General features: G+C 47.1%; 2 protein-coding genes and 1 pseudogene across 5 annotated transcripts in view; 1 reads left to right on the top strand and 2 right to left on the bottom strand.

The window, feature by feature from the left end:
- Window positions 1-9,077, bottom strand: part of CRLF3 (cytokine receptor like factor 3) — a 44,758-nt gene extending 35,681 nt beyond the window's left edge. Inside the window, exon 1 of one of the 2 annotated variants that reach the window (XM_068263227.1) lies at window positions 8,977-9,077. The gene's annotated coding sequence lies outside the window, so the exon portion shown is untranslated. Of the gene's footprint in view, window positions 1-2,947; window positions 3,116-8,976 lie in introns of those variants that run through there. The other variant, XM_068263226.1, reaches the window with a different exon arrangement.
- ATAD5 (ATPase family AAA domain containing 5) overlaps window positions 8,970-18,548 on the top strand; it is a 66,216-nt gene continuing 56,637 nt past the window's right edge. For 2 of the 3 annotated variants that reach the window (XM_068263223.1, XM_068263222.1), the window contains exons 1-2: window positions 9,191-9,321; window positions 15,345-17,218. In XM_068263223.1, the coding sequence (XP_068119324.1) occupies window positions 9,271-9,321; window positions 15,345-17,218 (1,925 nt within the window). In that variant the 5' untranslated portion in view covers window positions 9,191-9,270. The other variant, XM_068263224.1, reaches the window with a different exon arrangement.
- Window positions 12,853-13,062, bottom strand: LOC137542619 (U2 spliceosomal RNA; annotated as a pseudogene).

Genomic DNA, 18,548 nt, shown 5'->3' with positions numbered 1-18,548 from the left:
TGCGTAAAAATGTACGCAATGTGGCCCTGACCTCCGAGGTCAGAAAGCTGCCAGCGGGGGACTGGAGCAGCAGTGAGTGACTACGAGGGCACAGGATGGCTACATGGGGCTGGTAGAAGCCCCAGGTAAGTAAAACTCATTTTTTTTTTTTTGCTTGAACCTTCCCTTTAACAGCTGGAAAGCCAAGTTTGCCCATGCCTGGACTAGTCCAACACAAGGACCTCAATTCACTAAGCTTTATCAAACCCTTTTAAACGTTTGATAATTTACCTCATGAGTAAAATCTAATTTTGAATTCACTAAGGTTTTAAAACGTTCAATAAATTTATATCGATAAAACATTAGATACATTTATAAACCCTTAGTGAATTCAAAATTAGATTTTACTCATGAGGTAAATTATCAAACGTTTGATAAAATGTTTGATAAAGCTTAGTGAATTGAGGCCAAGATGTCAGTTGTGAAATTTGAAATGGTCACAGTCCTTGTATCAACTTCAAGCATGGACAAACAGCAGTTGCCATGCAAAGCAACCAAAGCAGACACAGTCCAGCATAAAGGGGGCGCCGACCAACCAATTGACCATCCAATTTGATTATTATAATCGAATCGGATGAAAATTGGTGCTGCCAAGTGCATGCTCGACTGACAAATATCGGGACAGAAATTGGCCGGATGGTCGATCGCGCATGTTGGAAAATTTCGGGCCGAAGTTGGTTGGTCGGGTGTGCGACGGTACGGTGGCCGAATAGCGAACGAGCGACGGGACGACAAAACCCCCACTGCAATGTATAGATGTATGTAGTGTAGTGCATTTATACATTACCTGTTCGGTGTCAGCCTCCACGCGGTTTCTATCCATCTCGCCGGGTTCTGCATACACGTCGGCGGCGCTATGTCTGACGGATGACGTCAGACGCTATGCGCCGCTAGCGTGTATGCGGCTTACCCGGAGATGGATGGACACCGTGCGGAAGCTGCTACAGGACAGGTAATGTATAACTGCACTACACTACATACATTTATACATTTTGGGGGCAGCGGCGGGGCGGACTCGGACGATTCCCTGATGATTTCATGCTGAAATAAAACGGGAATTGGCCTGTTGTGTATGGGCAGAATCGACTAGAGAAATTTATCTCTAATCAGATTCGATTAGAGATAAATTTGTCTCTTGGTCGAATCTGCCCATAATCGTTCTAATGTATGGCCACCTTAACCTCCCTGGCGTTCTATTAAGATCGCCAGGGAGGCTGCGGGAGGGTTTTTTTTTAAATAAAAAAAAAAAAAACTGTTTCATGCAGCCAACTGAAAGTTGGCTGCATGAAAGCCCACTAGAGGGCGCTCCGGAAGCGTCATTCTGATCGCCTCCGGCGACCAGAATAAACAAGGAAGGCCGCAATGAGCAGCCTTCCTTGTTTTGCTTACATCGTAGCCATAGCGACGAGCGGAGTGACGTCATGGACGTCAGCCGACGTCCTGACGTCAGCCGCCTCCGATCCAGCCCTTAGCGCTGGCCGGAACTCTTGTTCCGGCTGCGCAGGGCTCGGGCGGCTGGGGGAACCCTCTTTCGCCGCTGCTCGCGGCGGATCGCCGCAGAGCGGCGGCGATCAGGCAGCACACGCGGCTGGCAAAGTGCCGGCTGCGTGTGCTGCTTTTTATTTCATTAAAATCGGCCCAGCAGGGCCTGAGCGGCGACCTCCGGCGGTGATGGACGTGTATATTCGTCCATACCGCTGAGGAGGTTAAGGAGCACAAGCTGATAGTACGAGCAAGGATTTTAAAAAGTCTCACCCACAGATCCTTTTGGCAGATACCACACACACTGTGTGGAAGAACAGAATTGGTGTTTAGAGCTATTTTTTTTTTTTTAACACAAACTATGGTGAAATGTATGCTGTCCATATTAACCCTCCTGGCGGTATGAAAAATTCTGCCAGGAGGCAGCGCTGCAGTTTTTTTTTTTTTTTAAATCATGTAGCGAGCCCAGGGCTCGCTACATGATAGCCGCTGCTCAGTGGCATCCCCCCGCCCGCTTCGATCGCCTTTGGCGATCTCCGATCAGGAAATCCCGTTCAAAGAACGAGATTTCTTGGAGGGCTTTCCCCGTCGCCATGGCGACGGGGCGGGATGACGTCACCGACATCATTGGGAGTCCCGATCCACCCCTCGGCGCTGCCTGGCACTGATTGGCCAGGCAGCGCACGGGGTCGGGGGCGCGCCGCAACGGATAGCGGTGATCAGGCGCGGGGCGGCGGCGATCAGTGTGCTGGCGCAGCTAGCAAAGTGCTAGCTGCGTCCAGCAAAAAAAAAATTAAGAAAATCGGCCGAGCAGGGGCGGTGAAAACCTCCTGCGCGGCTTACCGCCAGGAAGGTTTAAATAACTGATGGTGGGGATAATGTAACAGCATAATTTTCGCCATAGTGCCCCTTTAATGTTTTAGAATCATTTCAGTATTTTCCCTGCACTGTGTGCAGATAAGAAAGGTCTGAAATGCTACCATATGAAGCTTATGTGTCATTCTGTCAGAAGAAGGCCAGTAAGTGTCACAAACCTCACTTAGTAAGAGGATTAATGAGCCCATTAACAGTACAATTTTTTCATCACATGCAATCTTTCACATTACTTTTTTTTTTTTTTTGCAATACGAGGCAGAAATCAATGTAAAACTATTTTATGGTCAATTAGATCAGAAAATGTAATAAATCCTAATGTTGGATTCTATGATCGAATTGCAAGAGGGAAAATGCCCTAATTGACCTGTTTACGGGAACAATCGTTTATTACCTTTTCAATTAAATTGCATCTGATAGAAAAAAAATGTACAGTTAATAGGCACCTTTAGAAGCACAGGGGTATTGCTGAGCTGTGTGTGGGTCATGTTTCTAATAAAAACAAAACAAAAACCTAGATGGCAAATATTTGTGTTTGTATAGATTACGCTACCTGTGGCACCCTTCGTAGCTTGCGAAGACTAAGAGTGTCCTCAACACTGGAAAATCCACGTGCAGAATGTAGCTGAGGGAGGCATTGTCACACCCTAGAGGATCACACTAGATACTCGCCATCCCCTGGATGATGTGATCAAACACTTTTTATGGCAACATGGGGGGGGGGGGGGTGACAGGCGATGGACAGGTGATCGGGAGAGGTAGAATAACAAGGGAAAAAGAAATAAAGTTGACCCATGAAGAGAAAGGTAGTAGGGGAAAAAGGTGCCCCATAAGTAGGAGGGTAAGAATGAGTGACCCAAGAGAGAGAAAGCGGATGTATAGCAGAGGGGAGAATGAGTGATTCAGAAGGAGGGAAATGTGGGAGGCTAGTATGGTTAAGGTAACCCAGTGAGAAAACTCATAGGGAAATTCCACTAACATGATTGGGTAAGGAGTACCCTCTGGAAATTGTAGGTTTCAGATAGGTTAAATAATAACTACACCCACGTTATACAGCCAATTGCAATGCTTAAAAGTTGTAGTGGGTGCTGTGATTGGACAACTGTTCCCTATGGACTTTGTCGCTAGGCCACCTCCTAACCCACACTAACGCCAAGGAATGAGTTATCTGGGATGACAGTGGATAGGGAGGGAAAAATTAGAGAATGAAACCCAGAAGAGGAAGAATCAGAACAAAGAAGTGGATGAGTAAAGCTATGGCTAAGTTTTGGGTAATGTAAGGATTGAGAAATAGAGACAAGGAACTTTGGTGGTAGGGGTGAGGCAACCCATAAAGCATTGATGCTGGGGAACACAATTTAGAATTCCAGCCAAGGCGACCACAAACTATAATTTTAGGCAAATTCAATCACAACTGTTTACTTATTATTTACCAGGACTGGATTCCAGTCTTTGTATCAATAATTATCAGCACTAATGCAGGAACCTGAACAATTATAGAGGTAAGAGAAGGGGCACATAGACTGGGAGGGGGGCCTTTGGAGGGTGGAGCGAGCAGGAATGGGGGCACAAGGTTGTGAGACAATGAGGGCACTGATACGAGCAATGTTTTGAGTGGGAAGAGGTGCTGTAAGCAGGATGGAAGGCATTGGGGAAAGGTGATATGAAAAAAGGGAGTTACAACATAGGAAGAGATTACAATTGAGAGTGACTAAATGACTGGGGAGTGGACTAAGCAAAATCCAGACTCTCTTTTAACTTTCTCTATGCTCTACTTTGGTCTCCGTGTCTCTTCTCCACTATGTCCAAAGGTGCGTACACACATGCGACTATAGTCCTTTGAAACGATCGTTCCCCGATCGTTTCAAACGACGATCGTTTAAAAAAAAGCAGCTAACGACCATTAAGTCTAACGACGGACGAGCTAGATCGTTAAAAACGAACGATCTAGCTTGGCGGATTTTTTCCAACGACGATCGTTTGCAAAAGTAGTACATCGTTGGAAACGGTCGTTCGTACTAGGCTTGACATGCGCATTTCGCTATTTCTCCATGGAACGTTTCATTTTTATGCGCAAGCACAATAGTTGCTTTACGTGATGTAACGTTCGTTCTAACGATCAGATCGTTACACACCTTTGAAAACTAACTTTACTTAGGTCGTTCTTTGGTCAATTAAAAGTTCGTTCGTCGTTCATAACGAACGATCGTTGTCACATGTGTGTACGTAGCTCAAGTCTCTCTGCTCCACTTAGTTCTCTTTCCCTTTCTCTGCACCGCTTTGTTATTTCTGCTCTTCGTTCTCACTGCATAATTTTGGTCTATGTAGCTCTCTCCTTCACTTTGGTATTTTTATGTTTTTTTTTTACTTTTCTCCACTTTGATCTCTCTGGAGACACACTACAGTGAAGCCCTATGAGGAAGGAAAGGGCACGTTGCAAGTGGTACTGGGAGGCTAAAACAGTTCAGAAACACTAGAAAGAAAGATTACAAAATTTGAACGTCACTGAAAAACTGGAATATACTTTGGGGAAGGGGACCTACGAAACAAGTATATATTTTGGAAGCAAAAGAGCACACAGGGACTGTGATAGATCCTGAAGGAGGGCTGGTGCACACCAGAGCGGTTCTGAAGCATTTTTTAATACACTTGCAGGGCGGAAACCGCTTGGCTAATGAAAGTGAATGGGATGGTGCACACCAGAGCGGGTCGTTTTTTTTTTCACAAACGCAAACTCAGGGGCTGCTGCATTTTTGAGATTTCTGAGGCATTTCTGCCTCAATGGTAAAGTATAGGAAAGTGGAAAACCTCTCTGAAAAACGCTAGATCAGAGCGGTTTTCCAGGTGTTTTTGTTACAAAAGCTGTTCAGTAACAGCTTTAAAGGGAAGGTTCAGGGAAACGTTTAAAAAAATAAAAATCCATATCCACTTACCTGGGGCTTCCTCCAGCCCGTGGCAGGCAGGAGGTGCCCTCGCCGCCGCTCCAGAGGCTTCCGGTCGTCTTCGGTGGCCGACCCGACCTGGCCAGGCCGGCTGCGCTCCAAGGACGGGCTCTTCTGCGTCCCACGCGGGCGTGCTGACGTCATCGGACGTCCTCCGGGCTGTACTGCGCAGGCGCAGTAGTTCTGCGCCTGCGCAGTAAAGCCCGGAGGACGTCCGATGACGTCAGCGCGCCCCCGTGGGACGCAGAAGAGCCCGTCCTTGGAGCGCAGAAGAGCCCGACCTGGCAGCCGGCCTGGCCAGGTCGGGTCGGCCACCGAAGACGACCGGAAGCCTCTGGAGCGGCGGCGAGGGCACCTCCTGCCTGCCACGGGCTGGAGGAAGCCCCAGGTAAGTGGATATGGATTTTTATTTTTTTAAGCGTTTCCCTGAACCTTCCCTTTAAGGGGCCCATACACCTAACGATTTTCCCGCCGATATACAGCAGATTCGATCACTGTGATCGAATCTGCTGTGAAATCGTCGCGCAAACGCTGACAGAACGATCGATTTCCGTCAGAAATGCCCGACGCAATACAGCAGCAATACATTACCTGATCCGGTTTGCGCGAGTCCCCACTGTCACCGCTGCTTCTTCTCTGCTCCGGGCTGCAGCTTCACTGAACTTCCTGTCCCGGCAGAAAGTTTAATCAGTAGAGCACTCTCTACTGTTTAAACTTCCCCTGGACAGGAAGTTCTGTGAAGCCAGTTGGAACCCGGAGCCCAGCGCGGAGAAGACAGCGTAGACCGGGGGAGTTGCGCCGGCGGAGCAGGTAATGTATGCGGGGGGGGGGGGGGGGCACAGCTCCACAGATTGTGATCGGTTTCATGCTGAAATCGATTTACAATCTGTTTGCAGTTAAGGCAGCCATACGATCTCTCTTTGATCAGATTCGATCAGAAGAGAGGGATCTATCTGTTGGTCGATCTGATGGCAAATTGACCAGTGTATGGCCACCTTTACTGTTACAATATTTGTAATCTGCTTCACAAAAACGCTAGGTATGTTTAGAAAACACGCCTAGAATCGCTCGGAAATCTGCTTCAGAAACCTCTAGCCTTTTGCAGATCTGCTAGAGGTTTTTGGTGTGCACTGGGCCGGAATGTTTCCTAGAATGCGGCTCAGAAAGAGGAGCCACAGATTGCCCAGCAAGCTCATGGTGAACCAGAAATCCTAAGTAGTTAAAAAGGACCAAAAAAAAAAAAAAACCCTCTTACTAAAAGTACTATGCAAAACAGAAATTTGCTAAGGTGTTTGCAAGGTTGGAGTGAGCATATGTCTCCCACAATGCATCACTGCTAAATATGCAAATCATTCCTTTGTTGTTCCTGATAGCTAAACACACCTCCAGCACCAATGGCATGCAATGATGTGTCAGCTTGTTAATATTACAGAGCCACAATAATCCAACATGCATACAGACCGTCCCATACTGGTTGACTCTGTCATGAGACTTGAAACACCCCATAAAACTGTTCCGCAAGTTTTCCGCTCAAAACAGCGGACTTTCCTGTCCATTTATCAAAGTGGGCATTCATAAAAGCTGTCTCCGCATGATAAGCTACAATTCCCCAGCAGAGCAAGAAATTTCCGCCTTGTGCTGTGTTTTTCTAGATCATTCGAGAAAATGTAACAAAATGGCCATTCATAAAGATTAGAGGAAGCGGTATGTGGGCGGGAAATACCGCTTCCTCGGATGTAGCGAGAAGTGTTTGGATTACATGAAAGTGAATAAGACAGACCTCCCTTAGAGAGCAGTGCACGGAGGGACTCTGCCGACTTCAGTGTTTCCGCATGCCTTCCGACAGCTTACCGACAGCCTTCAGCGGGAGATCTCCGCTCTGCTATCGCAGCTGCCAACATTTTTATGAATGCCCACCCAGAAGTCTAAAATACCGATGCGATATTTTCCCTCCACGAGTATTTTCGCCACAAATTTTTTATGAATAGAGCCCCCAGTGTTACAGTTTGCCAGCAAGCTCATGGTGAACCAGAACTCTTATGAGTGTGTAAGGGGCTAAAAATACAAAAAAACCCTATTAATAAAATTTCTGAGTGAACACAGAAATCTGCCTTCTTTAAACAGAAGTTATATTCGTCAGGGCTGTGGAGTCGGTACAAAAATCTTCCGACTCCAACTCCTCAGTTTCTGAAACCACGACTCCGGGTACCCACAATTGCTCAGACTCCGACTCCTCGACTCCGACTCCTTAGTTTAATACTGAACAGGGCTGTGGATTTTGTACAAAAATCATGCGACTCCGACTCCTCAGTTTCTGAAACCACGACTCCGACTCCAGGTGCCCAAAATTGCCCCGACTCCGACTCCACAGCCCTGATAATTCGTGATTATTTAGGTTGGAGTGAGCATATGAGGTCTTCTGAATGAATGTTTCCTAGAATAAGGCTCAGGATTCAGAGGTCCAGGTGTAGAAGATGACATAAGTACTGGTCCAGGAGGAATATAGTGAATAAAGTGAAGTGACCCCCCCCCCCCTAGAGGGGAGAGATGAGGTCAGTGGGAAGATGACCTGGGAAGGTAGCGGTAGAGGGTAACATGAGGAGGAGAGATAGTCCAGAAGGGTGGGTCATTGGAAAATAGACCAGATAGGGATGAGAGGAATAGGTGACTAGTGAGGGGAGGAGAGGGATGAGAAATGACAGTGGGGTGCATACTGCAGGGTAGTAAAGAAGAATACATGTAATTAAGGTGCACAGAAATGTGGTCATAGGATAAAGCTGTAAACCTGTCCTGCAAAAGTCCCAGGGACATTAATCACCATTCCCCTACTAGGTTACCATGGACTCTGTGGTAACATGAAATTCGGGTTCCAGCTAATGCTGGCGGCTGAATTATTTCCAATCCGAACACTTGTGAATTACGTTGTTTTAAAATAATTTGGGCTTCATCTTTTGGCGGTGCCCAAATTACTAACTGAGCGCCACTATAGCCATAACTTACATTACAGCCTATGTATACACCCTTATTTCAAACGAGATTTGTGCCTCATTTCAATAAAGAAGCCCTGACCTAGGAGAAGCGGCTTGGGAGGTGGAGGGTAATAACGGTAGCGTAGTTGTTAGCGCTCTCGCCTTGCAGCGTTGGCTCCCTGGTTTGAATCCCAGCCAGGTTAACATCTGCAAGGAGTTTGTATGTTCTCTCCGTGTCTGCGTAGGTTTCCTCCGGGCACTCCGGTTTCCTCCCATATCCCAAAAACATACAGATAAGTTAATTGGCTTCCCCTAAACTACAATAAATACGCTACACATACATACATAGACATAGGACTGTGGTAGGGATTAGAATGTGAGCGCCTCTGAGGGACAGTTAGTGACAATATATTCTCTGTACAGCGCTGCAGAAGATGTTGGCGCTATATAAATAATAATAATAAGACAGAGGTAGCAACCAGAATGAGGGGCTGAAGGGACAGTCAGAACTAGGGTAACAGCAGGGAGAGGTGACAGTATTGGGGGAGCAATAACCCGAGGTGGGGAGGAGGCTAGTATCGGGACAGGTGACCCGGAAGGGTAGCGTAGAGAGGAAACGCAGACCGGGAAAGGGGAGGGGAAACTTGTCGGGACACAGGGGGGAGAGATACCCCGGAATGTAGAGGATTATTGGGAGGTCACTGGGGAGTGTCATGGATGTCAGGTGACCCGCACCGGACAGGGCAGCGAAGAAGCGGGACTGAGGTGACAGTTTGGCGCCATTTCTAGTCACACACAGACCGGAGGCGGGGCTGTAGACGGGCTGCAACTTGGCCAATGGAAGCGGGGCCGTGGAAGGCGGCAGCCAATGGGGAGGTGAGTCGGGCAGGTCACGTGATGCGTCCTCGGCGGGAGTTTTGGTGCCGGTTGAAGCGGCGGGAGGAACCGAATACCCCTCCCCCGGCATGTCTGGAGCCACCGCCGTGTCTGGGCCGCCCGGGGACTTCCGGCTGCAGGTAACTCCCACCCGGGTGACAGAGACCGCGCGTACCTGTCACCCACCTATCATCATCACCTCTGTTTCTCCTCCAGCCCTGTGTGCCCGTTCATATCCCTGTATTTAGCGAGCCCCCTATATCCCCTTCCCCCATTCTGCTCCTGCCAGCTGTTCCCTTCTCTATGTTGGTACCAAACCCCTCATTCCCTGTTTGTCTCTGTAAAGGTGCCATCAATGGTACAATTTCAAGGGAACATCATATTTAGACAGCATGGTGGTGAAGTTACTGGATAGCCCTCCTGCCTTGCAGCGCCAGGGACCCCAGTTCAAAACCCACTATATGCACTGAGTTTGTATGTTCTTTGCGTGGGTTTCTTCTGGGCACTCTGTTTACCTCCCACATCCAAAAAAAACCAAAAGTTTGCTTTCCTAAAACAGAAAGAATTTGCAATAATTCAGGTTGGAGTGAGCTTGAGATGTCTCCCAGTGCATCACTGCTGAATATATGCAAATTAACCATTGTTGCCCTTAGAAGCTAAACACACCTCCAGAACCGCTGGAATGCAATGATGTGTCAGCTTGTTAATTTGTACAGAGCCATAATAATCCAACATGCATTCAGACTGTTTCGGATTGTTTGATCCTCATCAGTGCATGGCATGGATTAATTTGGCTCTATGGAGTAGGGCTTGTAAACCGAGAGGTACAGACTAACCAGCAAGCTCATGGTGACCCAGAACTCATTGGAGTGTGTACGGGACTACAATGGTCCTAAAAGCCCCCTTACTAAGATGTTAAGAAAAACAAAAGTTTGCTTTCCTAAAAAAAACATACAGATAAGTTAAAGTGAACCAGAGATGTTTGAATAAGCAGCTTTTATACTTACTTCATGTCGGCCGTGGGCTCCATCACTGTCAGAGGTGGCCTTAGAGTACGCGGGGCCTGGGTCGAGTGTCATATGTGGGGCCTAGAGACATATGCTGTGGAAACACACGCACACACTGTGGAAACACACACACACACACACTCTGTATAGGTTAGATACGTAGGTGCCTGCAGTATAGTTTAGATAAGTATGTGGCCCCAGTATAGTTTAGATAGGTAGGTGCCTGTGTGGTGAAATTTTTTGCAACTTTATCAGATTTTGCAACCGGTTGCATTTATTTATAGGTATAGCTATCAGAAAGTGCAACCTAACCATTGACTTTAACCTATCTGTATCAGAAAATGCAACCCAACCAAACCCTATTCTCACACAGAACCCTCCTCTCTTGCTCAACTAATAACCCCCCCCCCTGGAGGGAACAATCCCCTCTCTTGCTCAACTAATAACACCCCCCCCCCAGGGGACAATCCCCCCCTCTTGCTCAACTAATAACCCCCCCTGGAGGGAACAATCCCCCCTCTTGCTCAACTAATAACCCCCCCTGGAGGGAACAATAACCCCCGCCCCAGGGAACAATCCCCCCCCTCTTGCTCAACTAATAACTCCCCCTGGAGGGAACAATCCCCCTTCTAGCTCAATGGGATCTGTGGTTGCAAAAAATTACAGGTGTGTTAACAGAGAGGAGCCACGCCTACACAGTCCTACACTGTCCTCTATGGCAAGTTGCAAAATATGATGGGTAGCAAAAATTTTCACTACACCTGCAGTACAGGTTAGATAGGTAGGTGGCTGCAGTGGTGCGGAGAGCGGGCATAGTAATTAAAACTCACCTTTTTTCCGCTAATGCTCACAGCTTCCATCTCCTTCCTGTCCCGGCATCTGTGTATTGATAACAGCGCCCCCTGTGGTGACATGCGGTCACGTCATCACAGGGGGCGCTGTTACCATTACGTCAGATGCCGGGACAGGAAAGAGATGGAAGCTGTGAGTATCGGCGGAAGACAGGTGAGTTTTAACCTCCTTAGCGGAGGATATCTCAGCCGCTGGTGGGGCGATTTGTATTCTGTAAAGTGCTGTACGCGCAGCTAGCACTTTGCTAGCCGCACGTACAGCTTGATCGGCGCGCCGATCAGCCGCACGCAGCGGCGGAAGAGGCCCCCCCCGCCAGAGCCCTGCGCAGCCCGGACCAATCACTCCCGGGCAGCGCAAAGGGCTGGATCGGATGCGTCTGATGTCCATGACGTCATTCCGATCGTAGCCATGGCGACAGGAGAAGCCAAACAGGAGATCGCAGTCTATATGCAATCTCCTGTTTGCTGTTGTTGCCGGCGGCGATCGGACTAGAGGGGCACATGCGCCCTCTAGTGGTGTTTCATGTAGCTACATGAAACAAAACAAAAAACAAATTACAAAAAAAGTGCAATGCAGCCTCCTTGGCGGAAAAAATGAACCGCCAAGGAGGTTAATTACTATTTCCGGTCTCCCCACCGCCGCAGAGAGTGCAGGGCCTGGGGCGAGTGCCCCACTTGCCACCCCCAAAGGCCGGCTCTGTGATCCCTGTCCTCTTGGGCTCCTCTGTTATGTACTCCAGTTTAGGCCTCATTCACATCTAGCTAACGCAGATGGCCATGCAATCAGAACGCAACACGTATGATCGCACGCCATCTGCGCTGCTGATCCTATCAGTTGGCCGTGATGGATCAGCTCTGCGCTTGCGGGCAAAATGCAGGCAGCAGTATGCTAGCGCATCGTGATCGTACTGCTGCGCAGCGCCTTTGATGTGAACGGCAGAAGGGCTGTCTATACCCTTCTGCCGTTCTTGCGTGTCACCATGTCATACGTGCTTCCAAATATGCATGAAAGTGCGTATGATGTGAATGAGGCCTTATATCCCATTTGCGGCCAGTTGTGGTTCACTGTGCATGCCCCAGCGCGTGCCTCTGTCGTGCTACCGTAGCCCGGCCCCTTATGCGCCTGCACAGGTGAACTACGACTGTGATATATACCAAGGACCTGTAGTAAAAATAATGTAATCCATAAAATTGTCGGTTTTTTTTTTCAATATTTGTTTATAACGTATTTAGTGTTTTTCCATTCTAAAATATTTCCTTGCCCCGATTTTTTTATTTTTTTTTTGTAAAGCTTTCTTGGCTCCCGGGTAAGCAAGGCTATTAGCCCCATGCACGGAAACAGCGTGAGTGCCCTAAAGCACCCCCACAAAACGTGCATGAGTAGCCACAGGCCCACAATACAGCAGGGCCCTTCCGGTGTTCCCCGAAGGGAACTTATCCCCCTTTGCCATCGGCGCAGGGGGTACTAAGCGTCCTCCAACCCGAGGGTTGGAGGACACTGGCGGCATCCTCCAACACCCGAAGGGCTGGAGGACCCTGGACTGCCCTGTGGTTGCCCATAGGACCTGGGCCATGTGGCCATCCACATGGTCCGTGGCTCCCCCGAGAGGGAGCCAGGTGGGAACCGAAGTCCCCAGGGGACAAGTCCCCGGTGCCAGCAAGCTGGCCCCGACCTTGCGGCCGGAGTGATAAAAATGCCGCACTCTCCCTAGCCAAAAGGCCGGGGAGCTGCGTTAGTTGGCGATGCATATGGGCAGTACAGACCAAAGCACCCTACTTCCGCCTGGGATCTGCCACATCCCAGGTTTTTTCAGGTGCATCTGGAGCGCTACTTCCAGGGGCAGTACGCCTAAGCAAAGCCCTCAGCCATTCAGCTTCGACCATTGTATAGATCCATTCAATCAGCCTCTGGGGAGTTACGACAAGAAGGGACACCCTGCCACAGTGCCATCCCTCCAGGTCCCCCCAAAAACCTCAAGAACAGATACTACACTTGATCTTAGCCAAAAGGCCGAGAAGCGATATACATTCTGAAATTGAAACCAGGTGGGGACATCTTTAGTCCTGCCAGGTGATCTCTGTGCATAGAACTGTCAGTCAACGAACATTCCACAGAGGGAGATATGGCTTTCTTGGCATTTGGAGTTCCCACAATACAACAAGTTTATTATTATATATAATAACATCTCTGCTGTAAGAATAAAGCCCGATGTGTAGTTGCATCACTAATGCGGATGGTCAATAAGATGCAAATAATTCTGCGTTGGTGCAGGTTTATGCAAATGTTTGTATGCAAATGCATGCACTTTCTTTTGCTCATCAAATCAATTAATTTGATATGTTGTTAGTTATGGGTTGGTGACAACAAATTAAGTTACGCAGTAGTACTATACTCTACATGTGCACTCCCCACAGAGCTGTAGTGAATTCACTGAGAATGTTGTGCACATTGAACAGAGGTGTTGTCTATCACCCATAAACCTGATTCAGATCCTGTATGAAGAATATGTAATAGAGGAAGAATCCCTTCTCCTGCAGAGTTGCTTGCACCTCGCTCTTAGTCCTCTTTCAGACAGGAGGTTGAATTGCACACCTGCCGAGCCAGTGCAATTCAGGTGCAATTTAAAGCGGACCCAAACATTTTTTTTTTTTTATTCTAAATATTTAGTTGCACCACTCTGACACATACAAAGTTAAATACACCCTCCTTCAAGCCTTTAAGCATTTCAGTGCATGCTTTTCACCCTTCTTTATTCATAACTAGGGTTATACAGGTGGCAGCCATTACTTCTGAGCTTAATAGGAGGTTTTAGATCGTGGGTGTGTTTGTCATCAGCTACCCTCCCTCACAGGGGCATCGTCTATGTGAGATCTCACACAAGCTGAAATCACCTCCCCTGTGACATCATCAGTAGCAGCCTTTGTTTTTGTTTTTCTCCTCCACCAGTCTGCCGGATTCTGTCCCAGCAATATGAAAGGAAGGGAGGGGTTCCTCCAGTAAATGTAAAATATTTTATATTTGTCATCTTGCAGCTGAAAAAAGGCTGCTATTTATTATTATAAGTTAGAAAATAGATTTTATTTCTGAAATCTTGTATTGTTAATTTGGGTCCACTTTAAAGAGACACTGAAGCGAAAAAAAATTATGATATTATGATTTGTATGTATAGTTTACTTTTCCTCTGCCAGAGGAGAGGTCATTAGTTCACAGACTGCTCTGAAAGAATCATTTTGAATGCTGAGTGTTGTGTAATCTGCACATATTAGAGAATGATGCAATGTTAGAAAAAAACACTATATACCTGAAAATAAAAATATGAGAATATTTACTTTGCTGCTAATCGTCTAGTAATTATTCATAGTACACAACCAATTCATTATATCATATATTTTTTTCGCTTCAGTGTCTCTTTTTAAATGCTGCAAAATTGCAGTGGTAGTATTGTCCATGGCTGAGGAGTCGTAGTCGGGGCAATTTGTGGGTACCTGGAGTGTGCTTAGTCCACAAAAATGAAATAAACCAATCAAAAATAGTAACTTGTGCTGCTTCAATAAAGCAGCACCTGTTTTTTTTAAACACACGCACACACACACACACCACCTACCTCTCTCAAAGTTTGGACACACCCTCTCATTGCCCCCCTCCCCCCAGGTTCTTCAAAGTAGCCACCTTTTGCTTTGATTAATGGTTTTCACTTCACAGGTGTGCCCTGTCAGGTTTAATAATTGAGATTTCTTGCCTTATAAATGGGGTTGGGACCATCAGTTGTGTAAATAGTACGAACTCTGCCTTTCTTTGCACATGTTTTTTGGACCGTTTTTGGAGTGATTTTAACGGTTGTACTGGTTTTGATGAAATCTAGGAACACTACAGCCATTTCAAGCTTTATGCATTCTTCTGTCTGATTTTTGTTTTTTCTGAAGGGCCCTTCTGTGAAGGATATGAGTGTTGGGAATGTATGGTGATGCAGTGTGTTTTTATGTGAATAAAGTATGTTGGGAATCTTTGATTAGGAATTCCTTTGAACAATAAAAGGTTCAATTTTAGCGCGAGTTACTATTTTATTTTATTTGTTTGCTACTATGGTTTGAGTGTTGAAGGGATCTCCTTTGTAACGCGCAGCTGACATTCTAGTAGCTACTAAGCGCCAGTTGAGTTATAGAATTCCTCTACAAGTAGTCTCTTCAGTAGTCTTTTTTTTATTTCTATTTTACAGTATTATCAGTAAAGTCCCCTTTTCCCTTGTTTTTGTTTTATTATCAATGTATTGTGGACCTGTGTTTTGACACTGTGTTCTCTTACAGACATGCAAGAAAGCTCGGAAAGATGATGACCCTCCTAGCAAAACCATCACTAATTACTTCTCACCTGTCTCCAAACCTGTAGAGAAAGTACTGTCTTCACCTCGATCCAGCAATATTGCTGACTATTTTATCAGGAACTCGCCAGTTGTGGGCAAGGAGTGCACCCCAAGCTATAAGAGCACCAGCCCTGACCACACACCTCATGATGACCTAGCTAAGAACAGCCACACTCCCCCAACCCCGCTCACCGGATCCACCAGAGCTGCTGGAAGGCTTAGAAAACAAGCTAAAAGAACTCGATTAAGTAAGAGACTCATTGAGCTAGACCCTAATGATGCAGACGATGGTGATAACAGTCCCCCTGCAACACAGATATGTGGAAGTATGGGGATTATGGGTAGCGATACAGCTGCTTTACTTGCAGAAATATGTAGTAAGTCAGAAGATTTGGATGAAGATGCTGTGCCTAAATCAACAAGGCCTGCTTCATCGGCAGCCAAAACACAACAGAAAGAGAGAAGCCTATCAAGGAAGAATAATGTACTGAGTGGACCAACAAGTGAACCTGTGGATCCAATGCCACCATTAACACATACTAATGTTATATCACATAGTAAGAGCACTATGGAAGATTCTAGCCTTGAGGTACAAGTTGACAGTTCTTCTGGCAGTGTTTTAACAATATCATTTGATGAGTTCTTAAAGAGTCAGAAAGAGAGTGATCAAACTCCTTCAACAACCAAGTCGCAAGTTGACATTGTGGACAGTCCAGGTATACCAGAAACTAATAACCCCTATGACACAGACTCTGGTGTTCAGCAACCATCTCCTAAAACCATGACTGTTCAAGCACAGGTCCATTTGTCTCCTCCGCTTCCCAATTCATGTTCACCTACGAGGGCTCCAGCAAAGATCGCTTCCATTTTTCAGAAGAAGAAAGGAGCCGAGGCTAAGAAGAAAGGTGATCAACCAGTTTCAGGAGGTGCTGATCCTGTGATCCAGAAGAGAAAGTCCAACGTGGTGGTAGAGGAAGAAGACTTAGAATTAGCCGTTATTGATGTTGAGGCAACTGAAAATGCCAAGCCAAAGTCTACAGTGGCGGAAAGACAGCAGTTCATGAAAGCCTTCAGGCAAGCAGGAGATGCCACAAAAACCACTGGACGGAAGAGCAATGCAAAGAAAAAAGAGCCAAATACTGAGGGGTCTGATGAACACAACCAGGAATGTGGAGGAAAGACACCGACCCAACATGAAAATGAGGAATGCCAGGTCAAAAATAAAACAAAGGAACTGGGAAAGGGCACAATTTCAAAGGGAGATGTGAAGAAACCTAAGGGAAGCAAATCCGACAAACCATCCACTAGTGAGAGGAAAGCAAAGCCTAAACCTCAAACACATGAAGCGACAGAATCACCAATGGACAGTTCAAGTCCGCAATTTTCAAGATCCCCCATTAAAAGAAAACCAAAGTCCAGACCTCAGGTGATGGAGTCTCCACAGGACAGTACAAGTCCTGGACTAAGGAGAACTACCAGTGAGCGAAAAGCAAAGCCCAAGCTTCAGGCAAAAAAAGTGACAGAGGCTCCACAGGATGATAAAAAGTCTAGACTTAGAACGACCACTAGTGAGAGGACAGCTCAGTCCAAGCTTCAGTCAGACGAGGTGACTGAGACTTCACAGGACACCACAAGTCCCGGACTAAGGAGAAGTCTCAGAAGACAGAAATGTGAAGCTGACATCGGATCACCATCTCAGGCTGTGAATGACGACCCTGTATCAATGTCCACGCCAAAAGCAAAAGTAACCAGTGGAAAAAGTGGAGTTTACAGAGCTGAGATGTTAACTTCACCCTCTGAAACAGAGTCACCAATCAGGTAACTTTTATGTTAAAGTGGACCTACACAGGACAGAAGGAAAACGCAGAGAAATGCGCCCTGTACAGTGTTCGCCCCAAGAATGTTTTCCAGCCGGGTGGCATGAAAAAGTAGCGGGGTGGGGCACGATGGGGGGGGGGGGGGGGGGGAGCAGAGCTGGAACAACTCTGCTTACAGCATAGGAGGAGGATGAGTAGGCAAACCGATGACAGCCGGGTGCTCACGAAAATTAGCTGGGTAGAGCACCCGGCTAAAAGAGGCTGGGGAGAATACTGCTGTATGTATTTAGAGAGGTTATCCTGTTTAATTCGCACTCATTTGTGTCAACTCACAAGTTGTAATTTGATCTCTCTCCAGTGTCACATGACTGCCATGGCAGAGATGGCAGATAAGCTTATTTGAAAGCACAGGAGGTGCATGAAGCAGAAACCGTGCAGGTTTATTTCAGGATTTGTCAGCTGTAACAAACGTTTTTCTTTAAAGGTCATTATGCTGTTGTGTATTTTTTAGAGCACAGAGGAAGTTCAGGTCCGCTTTAACTTATCTTCTGTCACAAGATGATCAGATTTTGCAGAGCCAAATTACAGGGTTGTTAACTAGTTTAGCTCCGGAGTCTAGCACTTATCTCTCTGCTCCTGCTTCTTTTTGTGCGCCTCCAATGCTTGCTATGTACTGTAGTAGTATTGTGAACTTTGGTGGTAGATCTGCAACACCTCCATGCAAAAGTGTTTGGGACCCTTTTTTTTTCCCCTGCTGCGCTCATTGTCAGGTGACATTTCTGATTACTTGATTGGACTGTCCAGCTCAGTTTGAGGAATGGACAGCGCAAAAGCAACAGCACGCGTCTAAGGGACAGCGGAACTGTGTGGAGGGGGACAGCGGGAGCACAGCATTTTATGGTGGTGAAGGGGTGGGGGGGTCAGCTCTTGTATATCTTCTCTCCTTAAAGGAATCATCAGGCAAATTGGACAAAATCTGCTTTACTCACCTGGGGGCTTTCTCCAGCCACTTGCAGCCGACTGTCCCACGCTGTCACCTCAGCACTCCGCCATTGTCACCACACGAGGTCGCCCTTACTGCGCCCACGTCAAGCACCGCTGTCAATCACGGCCGCGTTGTCCACGGCTTACTTACAGGCTTACGGGATTGACGTAGGAGCAGTAAGGACAACCTCGAGGTCGTCCTCTGCTTCGTGCGGGGAGAGAGGAGGTAACAGTGTGGGGCAGTCGGCTGCAAGTGGCTGGAGAAAGCCCCCAGGTGAGTAAAGAAGATTTTGTCCAATTTGCTGGCTGCTTCACACCAATTGGCGTGAGCAGTGCGGCAGCCCCAG

The sequence above is a fragment of the Hyperolius riggenbachi genome, chromosome 12, assembly GCF_040937935.1.
Source record: "Hyperolius riggenbachi isolate aHypRig1 chromosome 12, aHypRig1.pri, whole genome shotgun sequence".
Lineage (NCBI taxonomy): Eukaryota > Metazoa > Chordata > Amphibia > Anura > Hyperoliidae > Hyperolius > Hyperolius riggenbachi.
This window is presented reverse-complemented; position numbering and strand designations above follow the sequence as displayed.